The sequence below is a fragment of the Panthera tigris genome, chromosome C1 (genome assembly GCF_018350195.1).
Source record: "Panthera tigris isolate Pti1 chromosome C1, P.tigris_Pti1_mat1.1, whole genome shotgun sequence".
NCBI lineage: Eukaryota > Metazoa > Chordata > Mammalia > Carnivora > Felidae > Panthera > Panthera tigris.
In genome coordinates, this window is record NC_056667.1 from 725,735 (window position 1) to 749,726 (window position 23,992).

Sequence of the window (23,992 nt, forward strand, 5' to 3'; positions counted from 1 at the left end):
ATCACCCAGACTGAAAAGAGTCCTCAAGACCAACTTCAAAAGGATTAGCTGCTGAAGTGCCAACAAGAATTCTGAAGGCAGTTCTCAGAACTGCGATGAAGGATACCAAATATGTATGTAATAAATAAGAAGAAAATCTCAGTAGAAAAACAACCGTTTTTCTGTTTTTTTAAACAGCAAACAAAAGAACTGTTTTTTTAAAAAGCAAACAAAAATTCTAGAACTAAAAACAGAACATCTCATATACATAGGTTGCTGGGTAGTCAGAATACTAGAGGTGACAAAAGTCACATAAGCCTGAGGACAGGTCTGAAAGGACCAAATCTGATTGCAAAAGGACCAAATCTGATTGCAAAAGGAGGAGACTACAGAATAGAAAATGTACTTGAGGACATGACCTAAAATGTCCCAAATTTAGTAAAAGTCAAAACTTCACAAATTCAAGATGCTGGAGCAAAGTACAAAGAAAAACCACATAGAGGCACGACACAGTCCAACTGCTACAAAACAAAGAAAAGTCTTTAAAGTACTGAAAGAAAAAAACTATCAACCCCAGAAACCAATAGATCCAGCAAACAGACTCTTTAAGATGAAGGAAAACCGGGGCACCTGGCCAGCTCGGTCAGCGGAGTGTGCAATTCTTGACCCTGGGGTTGTGAGTTCAGGCCCATGTTAGGTGTAGAGATTCCTTTAGAAAAATAAAATAAAATCTTAAAAAAAAACAAAACTCTTCAAGAATGAAGGAAGGGGCAACTGGGTGGCTCAGTCGGTTGAGCGTCCAACTCTGGCTCAGGTCATGATCTCGTGGTTTGTGGGTTCGAGCCCCACATCAGGCTCTCTGCTGTCACCACAGAGCCTGCTTGGGATCCTATGTCTCCCTCTCTCTGCCCTTTGCCTGCTTGCGCCCTCCCCCAAATAAATAAATATTAAAAAAAAATTTTCTTTTTCAAATTTTATACTTCCAGATAAATGAAAATGGAGAGTAATCACTGCTAGCAGACCTCCACTAACTGTGAGAAACCTTAAAACAAACGCATCGGGCCAAAGGGAGCCCTTCCTTCCATCCTCGGACAGGAAGAAGGAGCACTCAAGATGGTAAATATTGAGAAAACGTAAAGGACAACTCAAATCTCTTCAAACAGCTAAGAAGGTGTATCGGAAAAAGTAGAACAATGTTTTATGGGGGCACATAGAGGCAAGAGCTATGAAAATGTCATAAAAAACGAGGAAGGGCAGAAAAATGGGCCTTTACGGCTGCAAGGTTCTTGAAGTTTATATGAACTGATACAATATCATCTCTGAATGGACCTTGAAAAATTATGAATGTACATTGTAATCCCTAGATACACCACTCAAAATTAATGCAAAGAGGAAACTAAAAAAGCCAACAGATAAGCTCAACTAGGATTCTAAGAATTTGGGTTAGTATTCTAACCGAAAAGAAGGCAGGCAAGCAAAGCAGGTGGTGGCATGACAAAGCTAAATCCAACTCTGCCAACACTACATGACACAGAAACGAGCCCCATGCCAGTGAAAAGGCAGACACCTTTAAAATAGATAAAAGCAAGACCCAACTGTAAGCTGTCTATAACGGACTCTATTTATAAAGATGCGGTCGTGCTGGAAGAAAATGGATGGAAAAAAACATATGGAAACAATAAACAGAAATGTGGAGTGACTCTATTCACATCTGATGAAGCAGACTTACAACAAAGAATATTCTGAAAGAAAAAGGGACGTTTCATCACGGTAAGAGGATCAATTCATCAGGAAGACAGGACAACACAAATGCATACATTTCTACTAACGGAGCTCAAGATATATAAAGCAAAAACTGACAGAATTAAAGGGAGAAAGATAAATCCATAATCAGAGACTTTAACATCCTCTCTCAGGGGCACATGGGTGGCTCAACTGGTTAAGCAGCCGATTCTTGATTTCCACTCATGGTTCGTGGGTTTGAGTCCCACCTCAGGCTCTGCACTGAAAGTGCAGTGCCTGCTTGGGATTCTTTCTTTCCCTTTCTCGCTCTCTCAAAATAAACAAACATTAAAAAAAAAACAAAAACAAAAACAAAAAAAACCTCTCTCAGCAATTTACAGAAATAAAGATATAGAAGATTCGAACAGTATTCTGGCTCAAAAGCCTGGCTCTAATGAACACATTGAGAACGTTGCCCAGCACTTACAGAACAGACTCGATTTCCAAGTGCATGCGGCGCGGTCATTGTGACAGATTATCTGCTCCTTTAAAAACAAGTCCCAATACACTGAAAAGAACTGAAGTGTTGCAGAATATGTTCGCTGAACATAATGGAATTTAATTATAAATCAGTAATAAGTTATCTAAGAAAACTCCAGGTACTTGAAAGTTAAGCAACATACTTTTAAGTAACCCATGAATCAAAGAAATAATCAAAAGGGTTTGAAGATACTTCAAACAGAGCTAAAGCCATGTTTAGAGGGAAATTTATAGGTTCAAGTGCTTAAGTCTGAAAAAGATCTAAGTTTCCACCTTAAGACACTAGAAAAGTAAGACGGAATCACCCCCAACTAGGCAGAGGGCAGGAGACAATGCAGGACAGAAATGGAGAAAATACAGGGAGCCTATCTTTGGAAGGACAACCAATACCATCACACTGGTGGCTGCCAGAGGGGAGGTGAGTGGGGAGAAATGGGTGAAATACAGGGGAGCAAGAACACACTTACCATGATGAGCCCTGAGCAATGTGTAGAGTGCTAAGTAATTATATTGTGTGCTCGAAACTGGTACCACTGTATGTTAATTACACTTCAACAAAACAACACAAGAATTCACACGAATTAAAAAAAAAGGAGAATGGACATACTTTTATCTGACTAAAATCAAGTTAACAGAAGGCTTACCTAGAGTCAAAAGCAGTATTATTTACTCCTTTAGTTATGACCATTTCTTTAGTTGCCCGTAAAACAGGTGAGCCTAGCAGGGTGTAAGTTTGAGAACTGAGAATATAAGGAAAATATTAGGAAGAGACCAGAAATACTATGCCTTTTGTTACGAATAACAAGTGTCGCAGGTAACCTAAACTTGGCAAAATAATGTACCACCGAACTCTTAACGCTGGCCGTGTTCAGCACTCTATCCCACAAGAGTGCTACTTGGCGTCAAGTGGCTCGGATGACCAGTCCGGACAAGCAGGCGCGGGAACGCACGGTACGTACACACGTGGATAAACGTGCACGTTCAGACTAGGAAACCCCTGTGGAAAGGCACTTAAGATACAAGGTGGCTTAGACGGAGGTAACAGAGTCAACTGTGTTAACATCAACTCAAAAAGGTGGCTGCCAGCTACTCAGGCAGTGACCTGAGTCCCTGCGACCCTTGAAAACAGGATGCCGCAGCAACTTCAATCTAAAGGCTTCTTAATGGTAAAGGCATATCCAAGCCTGTCTTTGATTTCATTTTCAGAGTGTCAGTGGCCATTACTACAAGCAATCTCATTGAATAATTATTGACAAGAGGGGAGAGTCCAAAGCACACATGCAACCGTCTTCTACAACTCGGAGCTTGCTGATGACAACAGGTACCTGTATGTCCAGCCAGTTCACGGCTCACACGTACATTCCCTTCACGAGTTTTCAGATTGTAAATGGAGCAAATGTTATCCAGGCCACCGCAGGCCACGTAGTTCCCAGAAGGCGCGTATGCACAGGTCATGACCCATGAGGAGCGCAGAGGGATGGCATGCACCTACACGACAGAACACAGAGATGCAGACACACTCAAGTTCAACAACGCCAACTGTGGACTCCAGGGCTCTATTTCTAGTCTTCAACTCTCATCGCACGGAAGGTGACAGAGCAAAACAATAGCCAAAAGTATTTTGAAAGTAATTTATATGCGTGGCCAGTCAGTAAAGTACTAATTTAACTAGCAATCCAGCCCTGCACACCAATTTAATCTGCAGCCTTAATAAAGTCACAATCTACGGTTAGATGTGCACATAAGTAACAGCCTTAGAGCCTCCTGACTCAAAGTCGATGTTAAAGAAAACATTTCACTGGCGTGTCAAAATGGCTATAAATTGATTTGCAAAATGTTTCCGGTGAAGTAACCGAACTACACATTGTATTTAATCCTGCCACAGACCTCCCTGTGCTTCAGATAAATTTGTTAAAAATACTGTAATCGTCTGTGCACGCTTAGGACTCTCCAGTAAAATACGACTGAGTCTGGTCTTTTCATACGCTTGGACCCAGTGACAGTACTTTCTCATCCAGCACAACCTTGGATTAAGTTTTTAAAATAATTTCATTTCTTATACTTCAAAGTATACTGCCTTTCAGGTTATCGCTCATAAAAACTAACAACCAAATGAAATGCTGAATTTCTACATTTTTAAATAAAACACGAAATTTCCCAGACGAGGCTAAATCTGGAATCCAGGTCTCTCAGAACCATTCAGGAGGCATTTAACCTCCCACCTGCCCTGTAAGGAGATAATAATCTGTGCAGACGAGACTACTAACGTGTGCTAGCCATGTGATCTGCCTTCACGCTAAAAACAGAAAGCACCACGGCCCCCCTCCCTATCCTGTTAGAGGTTTTACACAAGTGAACCAGAGTTCAAAAGGCCGCCTCCCCCGGGGTCAGCTTCTCAGGGAGGGGACCCCACACAGCCCTTACCTTATTTGTGGTGTAGCTGTCCCAGATGATCAGTTTGCCATCCTGTGAGGCGCTGACTAGAAGCCTAGAGGGAGAGGACAAGAGCAAACTGATGGGCACCACAGACATCATCACGCAAAGGCAACAGTACAAACTAAATCTGTGACTCAACACACACTTCAGTGTCACATTTGCTTGGGACAAAGCATACTGATGTATGAGAAAACACAAAAGGTCCGATTGTTAACTCAACTTTGAAAGCATGGAAGAAGATACTCCCACAGATAACAGTGCAGATTCAAGAGCACTCGCTTTCAAATGCAAACTAGATCACTCAAGTCCCTCTCTGCTGAGATATGACAGGCTGAGTTCTACCTGCTTAGGTTTGGTTTCTGTTCATCAGATTTGAGACACACAAATCTTCCCTTTTCTTTTTTAAAGTTCATTTATTTTGAGAGAGAGACAGACAGTGAGCAGGGAGGGACGGAGAGAGGAGGGAGGGAGAGAGAGGGGGAGACAGAAAGAGAGAGAGAGAGAATCCCAATGCGGCCCGAACTCACGAACCATGAGATCGTGACCTGAGCCGAAACCAAGAGTGGACGCTTAACCGACTGAGCCATCCAGGAGCCCTGAGACATACAGATCGTTCAAAAACCAAAGATGGCAGAAAATACTTAATACACAAATATACTTCCATTTAGACACGTAGAAAGCTTAGATATAAAAGAATAATATAAGCTTTTAGCTATTCCAAATTTATGAGACAAACAAATCATGGAGATTTCCTCGGCTGAGCTAAATCTAGTCTCCAGGTCTCCTGGAAACATTAAGGAGGCACTTAACCTCCCACCTGCTTTTAAAAGAGATGACTAACTATAGCGGAACCGTGCCTCGTCCAGCAGAAGAGACTAGTAACTGTCATGAATTTTCTTCAAGACTATTTTCTTGCTTTGGATAACTGCTAAGTTTGGGATCTTGTGCTGAAAGGTGCACTGTCTATATCTGCAGCATTAAGCCAGGATACTGCAGAAGGAAAGCATGAGTAATTCTGGGAACCACAGCTATTCGTAAGATACCCTAAGAACTCTGTCCTACAAAATGTGCTGTTTTCAAGGAATGGCAAGGAAGCTCTAGAGATATGCTGCAGTATGGTATGTGATGACAGATTTTTTTTCTTTCCTGTTTTTTAAGTAGGGCATCCCGGCACTGCCCCCAGGGGTGAGCTCAGGTGCTGCGCAGGCGCCCAGGGTTTCCCACCTCCCCCAAGGACACATGTGCAGGGCCAGTCTTCCGCGGGCCCCTCCTATCGGAGGAGAGGACAGTGGCAGGGCCAGACCTCAAGGAGAAGGACCGCATCTCTGGACTCCCCATGGACCCAACAGCCCCAACTGAGGCTGACAGGTGACCCCCAAGGGTCTTTAAATCTCTGCCGGGACACACTAGGTATGTGAAAACAGGAGGATGGCTTAGGTGTGGAGGGGGCCACATGGCCACCACCCCAACAGATTTTTAATTTGAAAGATTCTAATCAAACACGGGTTAAGCATATTTGGCTTAATGAACTGAACAAAACCTGGAGGTAAAATTTACTCAAGACACTCTCACAACTGTGACACTGTGACACTTTCCATCAAACTCTAGGTTCTGAAGCACAAACTTCCTTCACAAGGAGTCAACAATGAGTCTGGCAAGGAACACAAACATTTTCAGTGGTGCGCTGCAAAACGTATCACAGAACCAAACCAAGTGCACGTCCAGTCCTATCAGTTTTCAGATGCAGTTTCTTAAAGCAAAGTCCTGCACCTGGTTCAGTGACAAACACGTGAGGCACTTAAAGCTATTTCCTTCCAGGTAACGAATAGCGCTCACCGTGCGGCTCAATCTCTGGCTTTGAACGGACCACCCAGGCCAAGGCAAAGGAGCGCGTCCTCTGGGAGGGTCACCTCTAGAAAGCTCTCCTGGTCAGACAGCTTAATATTTGCTGACTCGCCCAGGGGTTAGAGAAACGTTAAGCTGTCCGATGATCCTCTAGAAGGTGAGTAAAGACACCTCTTAATCCGAGACAGGACAACCGCCGGAGAACTGGGGTGATTCTGCCCCTGAGCTGTCAGCTGTGCACAAGTCGGTTCCCATGAGGCACTGTCCACCCAGAACGCACAGGCGAGAGCCGGCGAGGAAGTGAGAGCTCCGGGAAGCCGAAAACAGAGGTCACACAGAGGCCCACATCCTAACGCGTCCGGCCCTTCATTTCCTTGGAGGAGGGAGGGCTCTCAAGCCTGGCTGGGCTAGTTGTGTCTCGCTCTCAATTACAACAAGACTCCAGCAGATTTTAGCAGGGGGAGAAAAAGTTTGACGTTAACTTATGTAACTGAAAGAGACTCGCCAATGTAGAAAGTAGACTTTAGCCACAAACGAATACGTGTGTTGATAAACACAAAGGTAGACAGAATATACACTGACACAGGCAGACACACAAACCTCTTATCGTGGGGTCTCCTGTGGTTCTGAAAAACAAACTGCCACTCAGTGCAACATTTGAGAGCATCTACAAATTACACAAACGTGGTAAGATAACTGGTATTCATGAATTAGAGCCCTGAGTTATGGAAAAATCTTGTGCAATAACCTTTATTTATTATGAAGGAGGCAGGAAATATAAAGACAATGTAAGCAAGATGCACATCCAAAATTTTAAAAACTACTTTGGACTTTAAAAAGGCAAAACTTTACCTACCCAGAAAACACGGCTATCTAGAACAAGTAATCTCTGAAAGGCTCTGAAGAGCATAGATCCTCCTTAATATCATGTTTTGTTTTCGGGGCGCCTGGGTGGCTCAGTCGGTTAAGCATCTGACTTCGGCTCGGGTCATGATCTCGTGGTCTCTGAGTTCGAGCCCCGCGTCGGGCTCTGTGCTGACAGCTCGGAGGCTGGAGCTGCTTCAGATTCTGTGTCTCCCTCTCTCTCTGCCCCTCCCCCACTTGCACCCTGTCTCTGTCTCTCAAAAATGAATAAACGTTAAAAAAAATTTTTTTTAAATATCATGTTTTGTTTTCTACCGTCTGTGATTCCAAAATAAGGCCCCCATAGAAGGGCACTGCGGACAGAGCCGTGCAGTTTCACGAGCAGTCATAAAACAAGTACGTGTGTCCACCACGCCCTCCACGAAACAGAACAAGACTTGCACAGCAGCCTCCCACAGGGTCTTCCACGTCACCCTTCTTTAAGGGGTGCCCAGGACCCTGAATTCGGTGCTGCTCATTCATGCCTTTGCTTTTCTTCCTGCTGACTCTGAGGCTTTCAAAACACCATCTGTGCTCTGAACCTGACGGCACATGCCTTGCACACAACTATCAGGAAGCTAGATGGTCTGGTGTCCGCCTGCCCTCCTGCCTCACCCTCAGCCCCGATCCTCATTTCCACTGCTCTGGCCACACAGCTGCCTGCAGGTCAACTTCCCCTGGTCACCCTGACGTAGGAGGAACACGTCCTCTCTACCACTCCCCACACTAGAGCCTGACTGCTGCAGGAGAGCAACTGCTTAGGGAACTTGGCTACTGGGCACCAAGTACCAGGTTCCTGAGTACCGGGCTCCAGCTGCCGGATCCCTGAGTACTGGGCTCTGAGTACCAGGCTTCAAGTACTGGATTCCTGAGTACCAGGTTCCAAGCACAACCCGGCTGCAGGACTGTCTATCAAACGTCCTGTCTAATCAGGACACTGATGTTGCTACAGATGGAGGAGAAGCCCTGGAGGTAATATACCATTTGGTTACTGTCTACTTTTGATAACAAATTCCAAGGTAGATTGATTAGCAAGGGTATTTTTCTTTCTCCTTTCTTATTCTCTCTGATTACTGCCATCATTAAAATGATTGAAGTTAGCTCTCATTTGCATCTGAAATTGTACAGAACATTGTATAGAACAAACTAAAGATAGATTCTTTTGTTCTGTAGCTGTTTACACTCTGAAGCAGACAATTTCATGAACAAAGAGAAAATCAAGCAATTCCTCTCTGACAAACACACAAAAAAATGCTACTCAAAGAAACGCATTTGAAGACTCATGTATTAGGTATCTGAAACAGTATGCTATAGTCACACAGCACTTTATTTATTTGGGTGGAATAAGTAGAAGAGACAAACTTTCTAGCAGCCTCTAAAAGAAAAAGAAAAGAGGGCGGAATAGGTTTCACCTAAGTGATGCTGCAGGTTAAGGGAAGTGGGTGTAGAGAATGACGGGGGAGAAGGACCCAGAACACGATGGAGATGAACCACTGAGAGGAAGAAGTCGTCTGAATAAGGGCAGAATTTAAAGCTAACACAGTGAGTCCTGTGCAGGCAGTTTTCTCGCTGGGACGGTGGATAAAAGGAAGGTGGGCAGACGGGCCAGAGGAATGGACAACGGCAGTAGCTAAGTCGTGCGTCGCCACGTCTGCTGGGGCTCCGAGAAAACCAACAGCAAACCCACGCGTGGCACTCGGGATGCTGGGGTCACTGCTGTAAGGTTCCACACACTTAATCTTCCCTACAATGTAGGGTAGGTTTACGATCCCTGAGCCCGGACACTGAAACCTAAGAGGGTATGGGCCAAGGAGTCGTGAGGCACGGCTGGAAAGACAAGGCGCCATGAGAGGTTGTATAACCTCCCCAAGTCACACAGGCACCGCACAGTGGAGCCGGGAGAGCAAGGGGGTGCGGCGAGGTCAGAATCGGAGCTCATGTCAACACGACGAGGGTCGTGATGAAATGTGAGTGGAAATACGGACAGGGAATGTGCACTGTGATGCTATACCTGGCCTGCCCAGATAGCCAACAACCTCATGGTTTCTTTACAAATGACAGCAAATGACTTTAGGTTTATCTTCCTTCAGAAAAACAGAACAATCCTTGAGGGTACCAAGCACTATGTTCTGCTCATGCCCCCACACACCTGGAATCCGTGCCCCAGTGCATGGCATAGATTTTGGCCAAGTGCCCCCTCAGCGTTCTCCTGGTGCGCATCTGGATTCTTCCCACCGGGTCGATGTTGTTTGTGATCTTAAAAATAAAAGTTACCGCAAATTAAAAGTCTGTGATGGAATGACCTCCCCTGGGGCCTCCTCTCCTCCTCTCCCACCCTGCTTGGCAGCCCCAGCTGCCTCGGGCTGGCTGTGCCGTTCACCCAAGGCGCTGTGCCCACCCATCTCCCGCCGGTCACCCGGCTGGCTCTCCCTGTGACTCCTCCTGCTTACCGTGGTACCTACCTGCCTTTCGTGGTCTGTGGGAAGTCCACTGCTCTACCTGCTTTTCAGGAGCTCCGCCCCCCCCCAGAGCGCACATGCGGCGCCCGTCCACGGGTGCGCGGCCCGCCCGAGTCTCCCCCACTTCCTCCAACTGCTTGTCCGGGCGCAGCTCCTCCCGCCCTCCTTCCACATTAGTCTCAGCCTCCATCACAACCGAACACAGGCCCGCGGCTCACACACTGTCCGCAGCGACCAGGCCGTGCACCGATGAGGACTACGCTGCTGCTTGCGGCACAGAGCCAGACGTGAACGCCCGCGGGTTCACCGTGACACGTAAAAACGGACAGTAACGATTCGGAGCCGACAGACAGACTGAGTATTACTGCAATAATGGGGCCCTTTTAAAAAAGATTCTATTTTTAAGTAATCTCTGCTTAAATATCTAACGTGGGGCTCACGCTCACGACTCCGAGACTAAGAGCTGTGTGCTCTACCGACTGAGCCGGCCAGGCACCCCGACTGTGGGCTTCAAAAATGCACAGTCCCAAGTATATCTGAGAATTCAAATTTAGGAATTCTATGAAGGGCAGTTTTTTCTAACTTACTGTTTAACTCCAATTACAGCACGTCCCCAAAGGCACTGGGACAACGTAGCACACTTAGCCATCCTCAGTACAAGTACGGACATAATTTTCGTTCACGTTTGTTTAATTCTTTGGACTTTTCATGAGGTGCAATTCACCGTTTTAAAGTGAACAAGCCCGCAGTGTTCAGCACGTTCACACCGCTGTGCAAGCACCGCGCTGTCTCGAGTCCCAGGACGCCCTCGCCCCCCGAGGAAACACCACAGTCCCCCCGGCCCGCCCGAACTCCCGGCAGCCCCCAACCTGCACCACCTCCGGGGGTCTGCCTGTTCTGGGCAGCCCCGCACCGTGTGCCCTTGCGTGTACGTCCGGGCTTTCACAGGGCATCCTGTTTGAGGTTCATCCCTGCCACTAAATACACCCCTAGTGCCTTCCTGGTCACGGCTCAGTAATATTCTGCTGTGTGAAGGGACTGCACTGTGCTGACGCGGTCATCCGTTCACAGAAACCGTGGCTGTCTCCACCTTCTGGAAACCGTGAACAGGGCAGCTGAGAACACACACGTGCTATACCTGTCTGAGCACCAGGTTTTGATTCCTTCGGGTGTGTATCTAGGAGCAGACCTGCTGGCTCGTAATTGGTGTGCAACTTTCTGGGGATCTGCTAAACTGGACTTTTAGAAAGCCAAGTTCTGAGGCAAACTGTGTTGAGAAGAGCTTCAAACTACCTTAAGACTGTCATATTTTGCAATTCTGACCTCCGTAACAGTAATTACCTAAGGCTTGTGAGACATTAATCCTTCATGTAAAAAACCTCTACTCCCTGTGCCTTCTGAGTGCAATGCTTCCAGCAGTGTTTATACCCTCGCTGTGTGAGAGGAGAGGGCCAGAGTGCAGCTCGCCCTCGAGGCAACAAATGCAGGTGCCGCCGGGCACCAGCCTCAATGCCAGGCAGGCGACGCTGTGTAAATGGGTCCTTACCTGAGAGAGAGTTGCATCTGCACACGCTTTTCTAGCATCCTAGGAAAAAGAATGACAAAGGGGGAGTCAGTAACGCGTCACACACATTCAATCCCAGGTCCTCGCGCCAAAGCTTCGGAGCGCCTCCACGGACTGCCAGGAGCAAAAGCGAAAAGCAAGAGGATGACGCCCTCTCCCCATTCCTCTGCTCCAACACAGTCCAGGGCCGCTGGCAGTCCTGCTTCCCATGCTCCAGGTTATACCCGCTTCGTTCGAGGCCGGCGGCTCACCTCCTAGCCAGCACCGCACCCCTGCGACCCCGGAATCGCCCTTGCGGCTCCCCCTCCTGCCGGCCAGGGCGCCTACGCTTGTCCACAGACCTGCTTGTGCACCTTGCTCTGTCCTTCTAACAGCCCGGGAGCTGTGAGGCTCAGAGAAACAAGTCCAAAAAGCACTGGATATCTAGCCCAAAGAACTTTCCCTCCAGATCATGTTATCTTAAGATTCTGTTTTCTTTTTTTTAATGTTTATCCATTTTTGAGAGAGAGAGAGAGCGAGCGAGCACGAGCAGGGAAGGGGCAGAGACAGAGGGGAGACACAGAATCTGAAACAGGCTCCAGGCTCCGAGCTGTCAGCACAGAGCCCAATGCGGAGCTTGACCCCACAAGCCGTGAGATCATGACCTGAGCTGAAGTCGGCCGCTTAACCGACTGAGCCACCCAGGTGTCCCTGGGTTTGTTTTCAAGCCAAACAATACGGAATGCTAAACTCTACGAAAAAGAGCAAAGGATCTGGAATCAAGACAATGAAATTCAACTAAGACTTTCCGGCTCTTGCATCTGTTATCTATAAAATGACCTTGGGAATGAACAGGGATATGCTAAGGCTAATGAAGATGTTTTTGTTGTTCCTCAGTGACCAAAATTACTAGGAAATATAGAAAATTATGAAGGAAAATGAGACAACAGCTTTTTTTCAAAAGGGTCAAAATTTGAGTGTAGGAGTAATTTCGAAGGAAATCATGAGAAATCTCTAGTAAGAAAAATGTTTCCATTACGTAGCCATCTGATTAGCTGCCTTCAAAATGACAGCTGGCCACATGACAGCATTTACACACGTGCACAGGCTCCGGTGGGACCCCAGGACGCCATTCTCTAGGGCAGACTGCCTCACTGCGGGGTAATCTTTATTTGACGAAGCTGGGAGGAATCAACTGAGAACATGGAAACAGAGTCAGAAAGACTGTTGTTATAAATGTACCAAAGTTCTAGATTTCAAATTCAGGTTTAATTATCCAATAGAAGTCATTCTGCTTGATTAATTCTACTTAATGGATTAAATAATTAAAACACCAAAAAATTACGCCATGAAGTATTTCTATGCCAGCGCCTCGATCTGGGGTAAGGGACGAGCAGAGGGAAGGTCCAGAGTAGCAAGTCTTTCGTTGGTGGATTCTACCTACCAAGTACAAGTTTAACATTTATTTCCCAATACCATTCTTATCGATGTTATACATGGCTTTAAGTTTTAAAAAAGAATAATGAGAATTTTTTACGTGGGGAAAAATAAACCACGGGACTTAAGCAACTTCACTTTGGATAGTGTACGGAGATCGAACTGTATTTCATACCATACCACACAATAGACCATGGGAATACCATTGGTAAACGGAGGGAAGAGCCATTTTATTTTACTTGTTACTTTTTAAAAATGTTTTTATTTATTTTTGAGAGAGAGAGAGACAGACAGACAGGCAGGGTACTAGCGGGGGAGGCCAGAGAGAGAGGGAGACACAGGCTCCAGGCTCTGAGCTGTCAGCACTGGGACCGATGTGGGGCTCGAACTCACAAACCGTGAGCTCATGACCTAAGCCCAAGTAGGGCGCTTAACTGACTGAGCCACCCAGGCGCCCCAGGAAAAGCCACTTTAAAAAACTAAACAGAAACTCCAATTCGGGCTTCATCTGAGCCAACAAGTGCTGGACGTCGCCGAAGGCAGCATCTTTGACTTCCTATGCCACAGGAAGAAGTCTTCCAACGGAGGCAGTCTCTGTGACTGCTTCTTAAACACAGACAGCCCGCCCATCCTGCAGATTAACTTCCAGTTTAACGGCCTGGTGAGAATGTGCGTGACGGCTCCGCTACTTAGTGCGACGGCTTCCATGCCGGCCTCGGAGAGAAACGGCCCTGAAGGTGGCAGGTCATCCCTTGTCCCCTCAAACCACGGCACCTCCAAACCAGCGAGCACACAGGGAGGCCTCCTCCTGCTCGGGACCCGGAGAAGGCGCCTACTATGCTCAGTCGGACCTGGGACTCTGTCGTGCACTGAGCCTTCGCACTGGTGACGGCTGGCACGGTCGCCTTGTCAATGGTCTGCGCCTGTACTTGACGGGTTTCTCCTGGATCCATTGATTAGCTCATGTACTTGGAGACATGCCACGGTTTGATCAGCATCCCTTTGCGGGCCCCTGTTTCCTCACCATGTGAAGTAGGATGAGATGGTCCTTGGGCTCCTTCAGCTCAAACACAAATCTGAGAAAGCAAACCTTCTTAGAGTCACCGACCATTGCTTGTTTGACTCCCTACGCCCTGCATTCTTTAACACGTATGTATTCCTTGGGCAGTCAGAAAGAAAAGACTTTTTTCTTTTTGAAAGAAAGCCTTCTCTTCCTGTTTGGTGTAATGGACTCGGGACAGTCTTTGCTGCCCGTTCCTGGGCTGTACAAAGAAACCGCACAGATGTGGCTCCTGGGACTGGCCCAGGGCAGATGGGTGTACAAAAGGCTGTGGTTCAGGTGCTCTCCTTGGGGTGGTCCAGTTCGTACACGAGACACAGCAAGACAAAGTGAGGCCTGTACGACACACTGAATTCTCGAGGCCCAGTCCAAAGAAAGGAATATAAAATAATAAAAATACTATTTTTAATTTATTTTTATTTTTTAAACATTTTATTTATTTTTTTAAGTTTATTTATTTGAGAGAGCACAAGTGTGTGTGAGCCAGAGGAGGGTCAGAGAGAGGGAAAGAGAATCCTAAGCAGGTTCCACACTGTCAACGTAAAGCCCAATGTAAAGCTCGAACTCACAAACCATGAGATCATGACCTGAGCCAAAGTCAGACACTTAATTGACTGAGCTACCCAGGCGCCCATAAAGATTTTATTTTTAAGTATTCTCTACACCTACCATGGTGCTTGAAATTACAACCTTGACATCAAGAGTTGCGTGCTCCACGGACTGAGCCAGCCAGGCATCCCAAATATCTATTTTTTAAAAATATTTATCAATTGGGGCACCTGGGTGGCTCGTCAGTTGGGCGTCAGACTTTGGCTTGGGTCACGATCTCCTGGCTCATGGGTTCGAGCCCCACGTCGGGCTCTGTACTGACAGCTCAGAGCCTGGAGCCTGCTTCGGATTCTTTGTCTTCCTCTCTCTGCCCCTCCCCCACTTATACTTTGTCTCTCTGTCTCTCTCTCTTTCTCTCTCTCTCAAAAATGAATAAACCTTTAAAAAAAAATTTTTTTTTAAATGTGCTCTCTCACTCTCAAAAATAAATAAAACATTAATAGGTATACACACACACACACACACACACACATATACATATGTATACCTATTAATTGTAGATCAGGATCTTGTGGTCTGTGAGTTTGAGCCCTGCATCGGGCTCTGTGCTGACAGCTCGGAGCCTGGAGCCTGCTTTGATTCTGTGTCTCCCTCTCTCTCTGCCCCTCCCCCACTTATACTCCGTCTCCTTCTCGCTCTCTCAAAAATGAATAAACGTTAAAAAAATTTTTTTTTAAATCTATTAACTGTATGCTGAAATGACAATATTTTAGATATACTGGTTTAGACAAAGTCTGTTAAAAACTGATTCCACCTGGGGGCATGTGGGTGGGTCAGTTGGTTGAGCATCTGATTCTTGATTTTGGCTTGGGTCATGATCCCAGGGCTGTGGGATTGAGTCCCGCATCGGGCTCTGTGCTGTGTGCAGCTTGCTTAAGATTCTCAATCTCTCTCTCTCTTTCTCTCTCCCTCTGCCCCTCCCCTGCTCACACATGTACTCTCTTGCTGTCTCTTAAAAAAGATTTTTTTTTTAAATAAAAAAAAAATTGATTCCACCTGTTTCTTTTTTAAAAAATTTATTTGAGAGTAACAGTGAGAGAAAGAGAGAGGGAGGCAGAGAGGGATAAAGAGAATCCCAAGCAGGCTCCATGCCACCAGTGCAGTGCAAGCCCAACATGGGGCTTGACCCCACGAACCCTGAGATCACGACCTGGGCCAAGATCGAGAGTAGGACGCTTAACTGACTGAGCCACCCGGGCGCCCCTCCGCCTGTTTCTTCTAACACTTTCATTTTTTAATTTTATTTTTAAGTAATCTCCATGCCCAATGCGGGTCCTGAACTCAGGACCCCAAGATCAAGAGTCTCACGCTCCACCAACTAAGCCAGCCAGGAGCCCCTCTTTTCACACTTTCAAACCCCATGTGTGGCTCCCACACTCACGCTGTCCCCCGGGGGGCTGCCTGAGGCTCACGACATAACCGGCTCCACAAGACTGGAAGAGACGCAACATGAGCTCTCAGGCTATTTGTTTTGCCTGAAACCAGAGGTCTCTCTCCTGCAACACGCAAACTTTCCGCATCTGCTGTGAACAGGTCTGAATCCACTACGAACAACATCTTCTACTTAAACAATTTATAGCTGTTAGAAACACAAAGTTCTGATTTCTCTACTCTGGAGGGTAGAGGTAGACAGACATATTAAACAAGTCTGATCAGAGCAAACAATTAAAAGCACCAAATCTCCCTCATTTTTATTGAGTTATGTATCTGATCTTTTAAACGTTAAGATTTAAAATCTGAATTTGAAAGCTACTTTGTTTCCTCTTGGCTGTAACTTAAAAAACTCCATTATCTTTTCTCAACCTTAGAAAAAAGTTGGCTCCAATGATGATGATTTCTTTCTCCAATGGCCACCCAGCTTTCTGAACATACAGCTGGTCACCTGAAAGGAACCAGGCTCCAATCTCATCGTGGACTCAGAAAAACAGTTTGTTGCTCAGACACACATTGAAAATGAAAACGGTGCTGTGGGACTAGCTGGGCCTTGAGGAGCCCCTGCCTCAGGTGGACATGGACCTGCTTCAGTGTCTTGCGGATAGGTTTTCCGGGATCCACCCTCCTGTCTCAGGCCTTCTTATCAACAGTCTGAGAACAGGAGCAAGTACTGGCACTGAATGTTCCTCCAGAAAATGTTCGTCAAAAACACGGTCTCACAAAACCGGAGGAGAGCAGAACTGATGCCCTCAGACCCTCCTAGTCCCGCCTTTCCAAAGCGCAAGGGCTCTGCTGGGGGACAGCACACGCCAGGGACGGGCTGGGCTTCAAACCTTAAGAGTCGGGGAGCTCCTTGCTGTCCAGGGCAGGTGAACGATGTGTGGTGTTTTCATCTTCAGCCAGATGCACCTGCTCTCATGTAACAGCCTGTGAAAACTTGTAGACGCCCAGGTCCACGCCGGCACACCGGAGACACTTGCCATTGTTGTTGTTAATACCCTTATTTTTAAACCAGAGTCTTGTCCTCGACTAAACAGTCACAAGGGAGGGAAGCAGACACCACACTCCACACAGTAACCAAGAGAATGTCATGAAGCAAATTCCCAAGGTTAAGAAAAAATATACAGAAGAGATGTTCATAAATTGAAAACATTTTTGGTATATTCAAATAATGATATACTAGAAAACAAAACCCTGAAAGCCATGTGCCAGGCCAAATATGTGACTCTGTAATCAGCCCATCCTGGGCCAGCGAAAATTCAGTTTCAATCCAAAACACTCAGCAGCCATCCTGAAACCCACCTTTCCCCGAACAGGTAACATCTGACCTGAAATCCAAATGATTTACAAAATAAACTAAACACACATGTAGCAACATACCCTAATTTGGTTTTTAAGCTGCTCGGCCTCCTGCCGTAACTGGTCAAGTTCACTCATTTTCAGGTCCTAGTGCTCTTTAATGCCACTTCAAGGAATCTGAGATCTGAAACAGAAATGCAAGCATAAAAAAATTAATAAACAGTGGTTGAGGAACTTAATGAAGCAGACGAGAAAAGGAACCAAATTTGAGAGCTAAGATTTTATTATAGATCAGAGCACCTTTCTCCCGCATTCATCAGAACTTATAAAATGCCACCAAGGGCGGGATTAATAAATTATAATTACTACTATTCACCAGCTCTGTACCTCACCATCATGTCAATGATCTTGAACCCATGACCCCCCTTCCCCCCAACGATGTCAGAATGCCCACACAGCAATTCTAAGAAGACTCAATATGGCATCCAGCAGGCCCCTGCTTTAGGGACATCTTGCTCTCCCACCAAAACAGGTCCTGGGATCCCAGTAAACTCAGAAGCAGTACCTCAGTCCTTACAGGTCCACGAGCAGCCATGCCACCCACCCTTAACCCCGCTCCACCCCAGTCTTACTAGACACCATTCCTTAAATCAGAGTCCAAACAAAATCATCCCATTAAACCAGAGACTTATTTTCCCAAGGGAATGTCATAATTGGGGGTTGCATTTCCGACCAAGAACATGACTAAGTCAGTCATAATTATGACCAATGTATCCCCACGCTGAGGATATATCAACATCTCTTAGCAATTGGCTCCCCCGTGCAAACGTGGCTTATCCAGGAGCCTCAACGTCCTCTGCAAACACACACAGGAGATTTTATGCAAAAGTCACAGAGTTAATATTATAATCACCAGATACTTAATGAACAATGGCTATTTATTTTCTTGAGATTGAAACATATCTGGGGGAAATTGTCTGGAGGACCCAGGAAGCATGTTTGTTAGAGTTCCTAGTCTAGATAAACTTCCCTATTCTGCACATACGCACTCAGAATAAATTGACGTGGTTTCCATTACAGAAACTCCGTGTATACTTACTGATGAAAACAAAAATATCTTTCCCAAGAAGAAGTATCTTTAAAAAGCGTGTGTGGGTTCTTAGTTCCTGCTCTCAACCGTGCCATCTATTCACAGCTACAGAACAGGCCAGGCAGAGGACAGAGGGGCGGGCAGGGTGCACGCTAGACCTCCAGAAAGCAATCTCGTGTCACCAGCACTGACCTGCAGTGAAAGTCCGCAGAACCATCAGGAAAGGCCTTACAGGGACAGGACAGGAGGTAAAGGCACCTCGGGAAGGTGATACACAGTGACACAGCTTCAGAAATATTTCGGACCAAAATAGTTGTTTCTAAAGGCATTACTTGAAGTGGGTGCCGGAAGCATGTGGAAAGCTTCCAAGAACACCTCGAGCCTCCCTGATCAAAGGGAGCACCGGGGAGGCTACACTGCAGGCACTTTAGCCTGTGGCACACAGGCTGATGCTCACTCCAGCCCTCACCTACAAACTCTTTCGGACTGCAAGCTGGGAACATTAATGTATGTGACAGTAAGAGCACCAAGAACACACGAGAGAATTTTCACGAGAGGAAGCTAGGATGCTGTGTCCTCTGAGCTTGTAGACTGCCCTGGCTCTTCCTGCCGGCCAGGACGTCCTGCCACCGCTCACGTGCACACACACATGTACATGCGATCATATCACATCTCCTACACGATTACGCAGAGTTGGGAGTAGCTGGATTCCAGCAACATCACCCACCCCCCCATGTTAGAGAACTGTTCTTAGTCTACAAAGAAGTCACTTTATTCCATCCTTCTGAGAACTGTGAAGAAAAATAAGTTAATGGTTTTCATGATGTGAACTGACTTGTTAGTTTTAGTCAACACATGTAACTTCTTATTTAAGCACTAAAATATTGAGCCAATTTTTATTTGTTTTAAATTTTTTTTTAATGTTTATTCGTTTTTTGAGAGAGAGGGAGACAGAGCATGAGCAGGAGAGGGGCAGAGAGAGGGAGACACAGAATCCGAAGCAGCTCCAGGCTCCGAGCTGTCAGCACAGAGCCCAACACAATGCTCGAACTCACGAACTGTGAGATAATGACCTGAGCTGAAGTCAGACGCTTCACTGACTGAGCCACCCAGGCACCCCTTTAATGTCTATTTTTGAGAGAGAGAGAGAGAGAGAGGGAGACATAAGGCTCCAGGCTCTGAGCTGTCAGCACAGAGCTGGACGCGAGGCTCCAACCCATGAAATGTGAGATCATGACCTGAGCCGAAGCTGGACGCTCAACCTACTGAGCCACCCAGGCGCCCCATCTTAGATGTTCTTTTTAAATATATTATAGAATTATATATGTGGTAATCACCTAGTTGCATTGCTTTAAACCAGAGAAATGAATTAACTGAAAACCTACGTGTCTTAAAAATGAGAAGATCCATTTAACTCAGTTACCCCACAAGATTTCAGAAGCAATAATACCAATACTTTTTGATTTGAACCTTTAGTCACAAGCAAAGAGAACAAAACCAGATCTATTTCTCTTTCATCAGTAAGTAGCATAAATTATTAATACTGCCTTTTAATTACAGATCCTTCTACGATCAGTGCCTACCTACATCTGAGTCTCAACAAAGAGACTCAAAACCCACATCTGTTCATTTTTAAGACAAGAGGTATTCCTACGGCTACTAGAACTAAAATAAGTGTCCTGTGAGACCTATTTCATCTACGTGATTGGCCTGCAGAGAAAGAGAAACCTGTGGTTAGACATTAAAAAAATTTTTTTTTAAATTACATTCTCCATTCTCCACCTCAAAGATGTTATCTTCTGAAATCAAATCTGGAAAAGGAGTTTTTTATACATGGATGGACTTTCACTGATGAAGGGGCACTCAGGGTCTCCAGCATACTGGCCTTCCTGTCACTAGGTGGGCCCTGTCCAGGACCACCTTGATGAGATGTACGTGCGCATCCACAGAAGGATGGCCCCCTTCGCTAGAAGCTAACGGACACCGACCCTGCACCACAGGCGGAAAACCAGCCAGTCCGTGCTCACCCAAAGACAAAGTGGCATCCCACGGACATCGAGGACGGAGCGCGCGCACTCAAATACACAGCGGGACTGAGAGGAGACAAAAAACTTTCTTATTCCTATCAACTAAAAGTTCACCTGAATGCTCTTCTATGAGGATAACGTAAATGAAATAAACAAGGTACAGAATAGTGTATAAATGATGATGCTTTTCTTTTTGTGTATTTAACAAGAAGAAACATCTTTTTTAAATAAAAGGTTAACAAATTATCTGGGCTCTGAAACCAAGAAGCATACATTTTTTTTTTTTTTGTCCATACTTTTCAGTTTTCAAAATAAGACTAGTTAATGTCAACTTTTTACTGGGAGAACTATTACGTATCACTAAGAATAGTACGATGGTACAAACATCTGGGAAAATGCTTGTCGTATATTAAATCAAAACAAATTTGTGTGTAATAATTTTAGCTATTTTAGAAGAATCAAAACACATTTTAGTTAAAGAAAGACATTTAAAAAGACTAATAGCATTTTCATCAGAATTATTGGTTGTATTTTCCTCTTCATCTTCCAAATATTGATAATGCAGTTTATATTAGTTTTGCTAATTTAAAAACTGTACATTTTAAGTGTTACTTACATGGGATCACTTTGCTTTTCTCTTCACTACCCTTGGTTTCCCAGTGGCTTCTGGAAGCCCCACCATCAGGTTCCGTGGCCGGGGCTCAGTCTCGCCTTCCCCGCAAAGTCACTGCTAAGCTCTGGCTGTGCTGACTCAGTGCGTTCCCTAGTCTAATCCGCTAAGACAGGACCTGCTGAGAATCTCACATCTGTTCTTTATGACCCACACCTGCCATTAGCTTTTATGCAGAACTTCTGAAAATACTTTTCATAGAAATTTAAATAACTTAAAAGCAAGTATATGATCTGCCCTAATTTAGGTTGTATCCAACATCTTTGTAAGTCAAAGCATTAACCCAAATTTTTTATTCAAATATTCCACATTTGCAATATAACGTGCTTCAGGTAGCTCCCCCTCACTTCGTGATAAAGGCAGCATCATTTCCCTCTCCTCAAGACCCCAGTAAAGTACGGGAAGGAACTTCAACGGTGCCCCCAGCACCCTACAGTTACTAACGATGACATTCATACTGCAAGTCTCTTAATGGCAAAATGGGGTGATGGTATAAAAATGATTCCAAATTTAGGGGGCAGCTGGTGGCTCAGTTGGTTAAGCGCCTGACTCTTGATCTCGGCTCAGGTCTTGACCTCAAGGTCGTGAGGTCAGGCCCCGTGGTGGGCTCCGTACTGGGTGTGAAGCCTGTTAAAGAAAAAATGATTCCGAGTTTTGGTTCTGCCACATACCAGGAACATGACATCAAGTCACTTTGTACTCTGGCCCGTCTGCTGCAGAATGGGAATCCTGTCACCCACACCACAGAGCTGAAATGAAAATTAAGTAAGACAGCTGGAAAGTGCTCTGTGAGCTTTTCTGCGATTAGACCGTGAAGTCCACCTTTCAACAGAGCACACACGTGGTCTCGAGGCCAAAGGGAGGGCGACCCAAGACATGAGCTGGTGGCACAGCCTTGGGCCCACGGTGCGGCACTGAACCGAATGGCAGGAGCACCTATTGACCTTCAGAACAAAGCTGCCCGTTATTTTACCACCAAAAGACAGGTTTATTCAGGAACAGCAGAGAACTGCAATCCCGGACAGGCAAGCTACAGCAAAACCATAGGCAAGTCCAACAAATAAAGGAAAGGAATGTTATGTTATGGAAGGAGGAAGGAAGGAAGGAAGGAAGGAAGGGAGGGAGGGAGGGAGGGAGGGAGGGAGGGAGGAAGGAAGGAAGGAAGGAAGGAAGGAAGGAAGGAAGGGGAAGTTGGGAGGGTTGTTCTGAATGAAAGCCCACTGGAGAGAAGCAGGGGTTCCGGGGGACGAGGTTCCTCACTGGCTGAGGGGCAGGGGCGGTGGACTTCCCGTAGGAGCCGCAGCGCACACCTTTTCCAACTGGGGCCTGTACCTGACATCGCGTGGCACCGGCTCTATCAGCCTCCCCTTCTAGTATCCCCAGTGGACTTTAGTGAGTTTCCCTTAATTTTCACACAACTCTCAAACTTCAGAAACCGAAACGAGCACCGCTGCGCATCCAGCGTCACACGGGGCAGCGGTTCGTTCTAATTAGCTCGGCCACAGAAGTGCCCTCCCTCATCTCCAAGACCACGAAGCATTTTGAGAGACAGGGATTTACACCAGTAATTTAACCCCCTGTCTCCAGTTTCTCTATTGTTCTGTCATTCCCAAATCCAAGTTCATCTCCAAAACTGTAAGTGTGCAAATCCAAAGGGCGACAGAAAAAACTCAAACCCTCTCCGCCTCACATACCACGCGAACACCACGAGCCACGCCGGGCAGGCCGCCGCCGCCACGATGGGTCACTGTGGCTGTAGCAGGCGCCCCGGGATGCAGCGGCCACTGCATCCAACACGACCCACCCACAGCCCGTCATCTGAAGTACATGCTAACGGAGTAAAGACTTGAATGACGTGTCTGAAGTTTGCTTTAAAACAAGGAGGAAAACAGGCAAAGACGTACATAAACGAGACCGGCTGTGAGTTGGTAATTGCTCTAGTTTGATGACAAAGTTCTTGTACTATTAACTTTTGTATGCATTTCAATTTTCCATTAAATCGTTTTTAAAAATGTTAGAGACTTCTTAGAGAAAATCAAGAAAATCTGAACATGGCCTGGGGGTTTGGTGACGTCTGAGAGTTGCTGTTCTTTTGTTTGGGTCACAATGGGAGTAAAACCCTCAAAGGTTAGAAATACTTCCTACTTCTGGTGAAATGATGTGATCTTGGGATTTGCTTTAATTTTTTTTTTTTTTTTTTTTTAAATTCTTGGGACACCTGGGTGGCTCAGTTGGTTAAGTGTCCAACTTTGGGTCAGTCATGATCTGCTGCTTCGGATTCTGTGTCTCCCTTTTTCTCTCTGCCTCTCCCCCGCTCCTGCTCTCTCTCTGTCTCTCTCTCAAAAGTAGATAAAAATTAAAAAAATCTTTTTAATAAAAAAATGAAATAAATAATTTTTTATTCTTTTTTTTAATGTTTATTTTTGAGGGAAGCTTATATATCCATGTTTGAAAAGTGATAAACAGGGCACCTGAGTGGCTAGTCGGTTAAGCGTCTGAGTCTTGGTTTTGGCTCAGGTCATGACCTCACGTTTCATGAGTTCGAGCCCACGCCCGGCTCCACAGCTGGTAGCACGGAGCCCACTTGGGATTCTTTCTCTCTGTCCCTCTCTCACTCCCACTGTCTCCGTCTCTCTCAAAATAGGGGGCACCTGGGTGACTCAGTCAGTTGAGTGTCCCAACTTCGAGTCAGGTCATGATCTCACAGTTCACGGGTTCAAGCCCCACGTCGGGCTCTCTGCTGCCAGTACAGAGCCCACTTCGGATCCTCTGTCGTCCTCTCCTCTCTTCCCCTCCCCCCACTCACACACGTGTGCGCACGCGCGCGCGCACTCTCAAGAAGAAAAAAAACTTTAAGAAAGTGATAAAAACTTAATTGTTTTGATGATAATTACCACCCAATCAGCTTCTATGAAGTAGCAAATATCAGAACGTTCAGT

At 45.9% G+C, this 23,992-nt stretch overlaps 1 protein-coding gene across 2 annotated transcripts in view; it reads right to left on the minus strand.

The window, feature by feature from the left end:
* Window positions 1–23,992, minus strand: part of GNB1 (G protein subunit beta 1) — an 86,592-nt gene that overhangs the window by 13,397 nt on the left and 49,203 nt on the right. For both annotated transcript variants that reach the window (XM_042994946.1, XM_042994945.1), the window contains 5 exons: window positions 17,348–17,450; window positions 11,431–11,469; window positions 9,575–9,681; window positions 4,666–4,729; window positions 3,567–3,729 (listed from right to left, as the gene is read on the minus strand). In XM_042994946.1, the coding sequence (XP_042850880.1) occupies window positions 3,567–3,729; window positions 4,666–4,729; window positions 9,575–9,681; window positions 11,431–11,469; window positions 17,348–17,404 (430 nt within the window). In that variant the 5' untranslated portion in view covers window positions 17,405–17,450. The remainder of the gene's footprint in view (window positions 1–3,566; window positions 3,730–4,665; window positions 4,730–9,574; window positions 9,682–11,430; window positions 11,470–17,347; window positions 17,451–23,992) is intronic.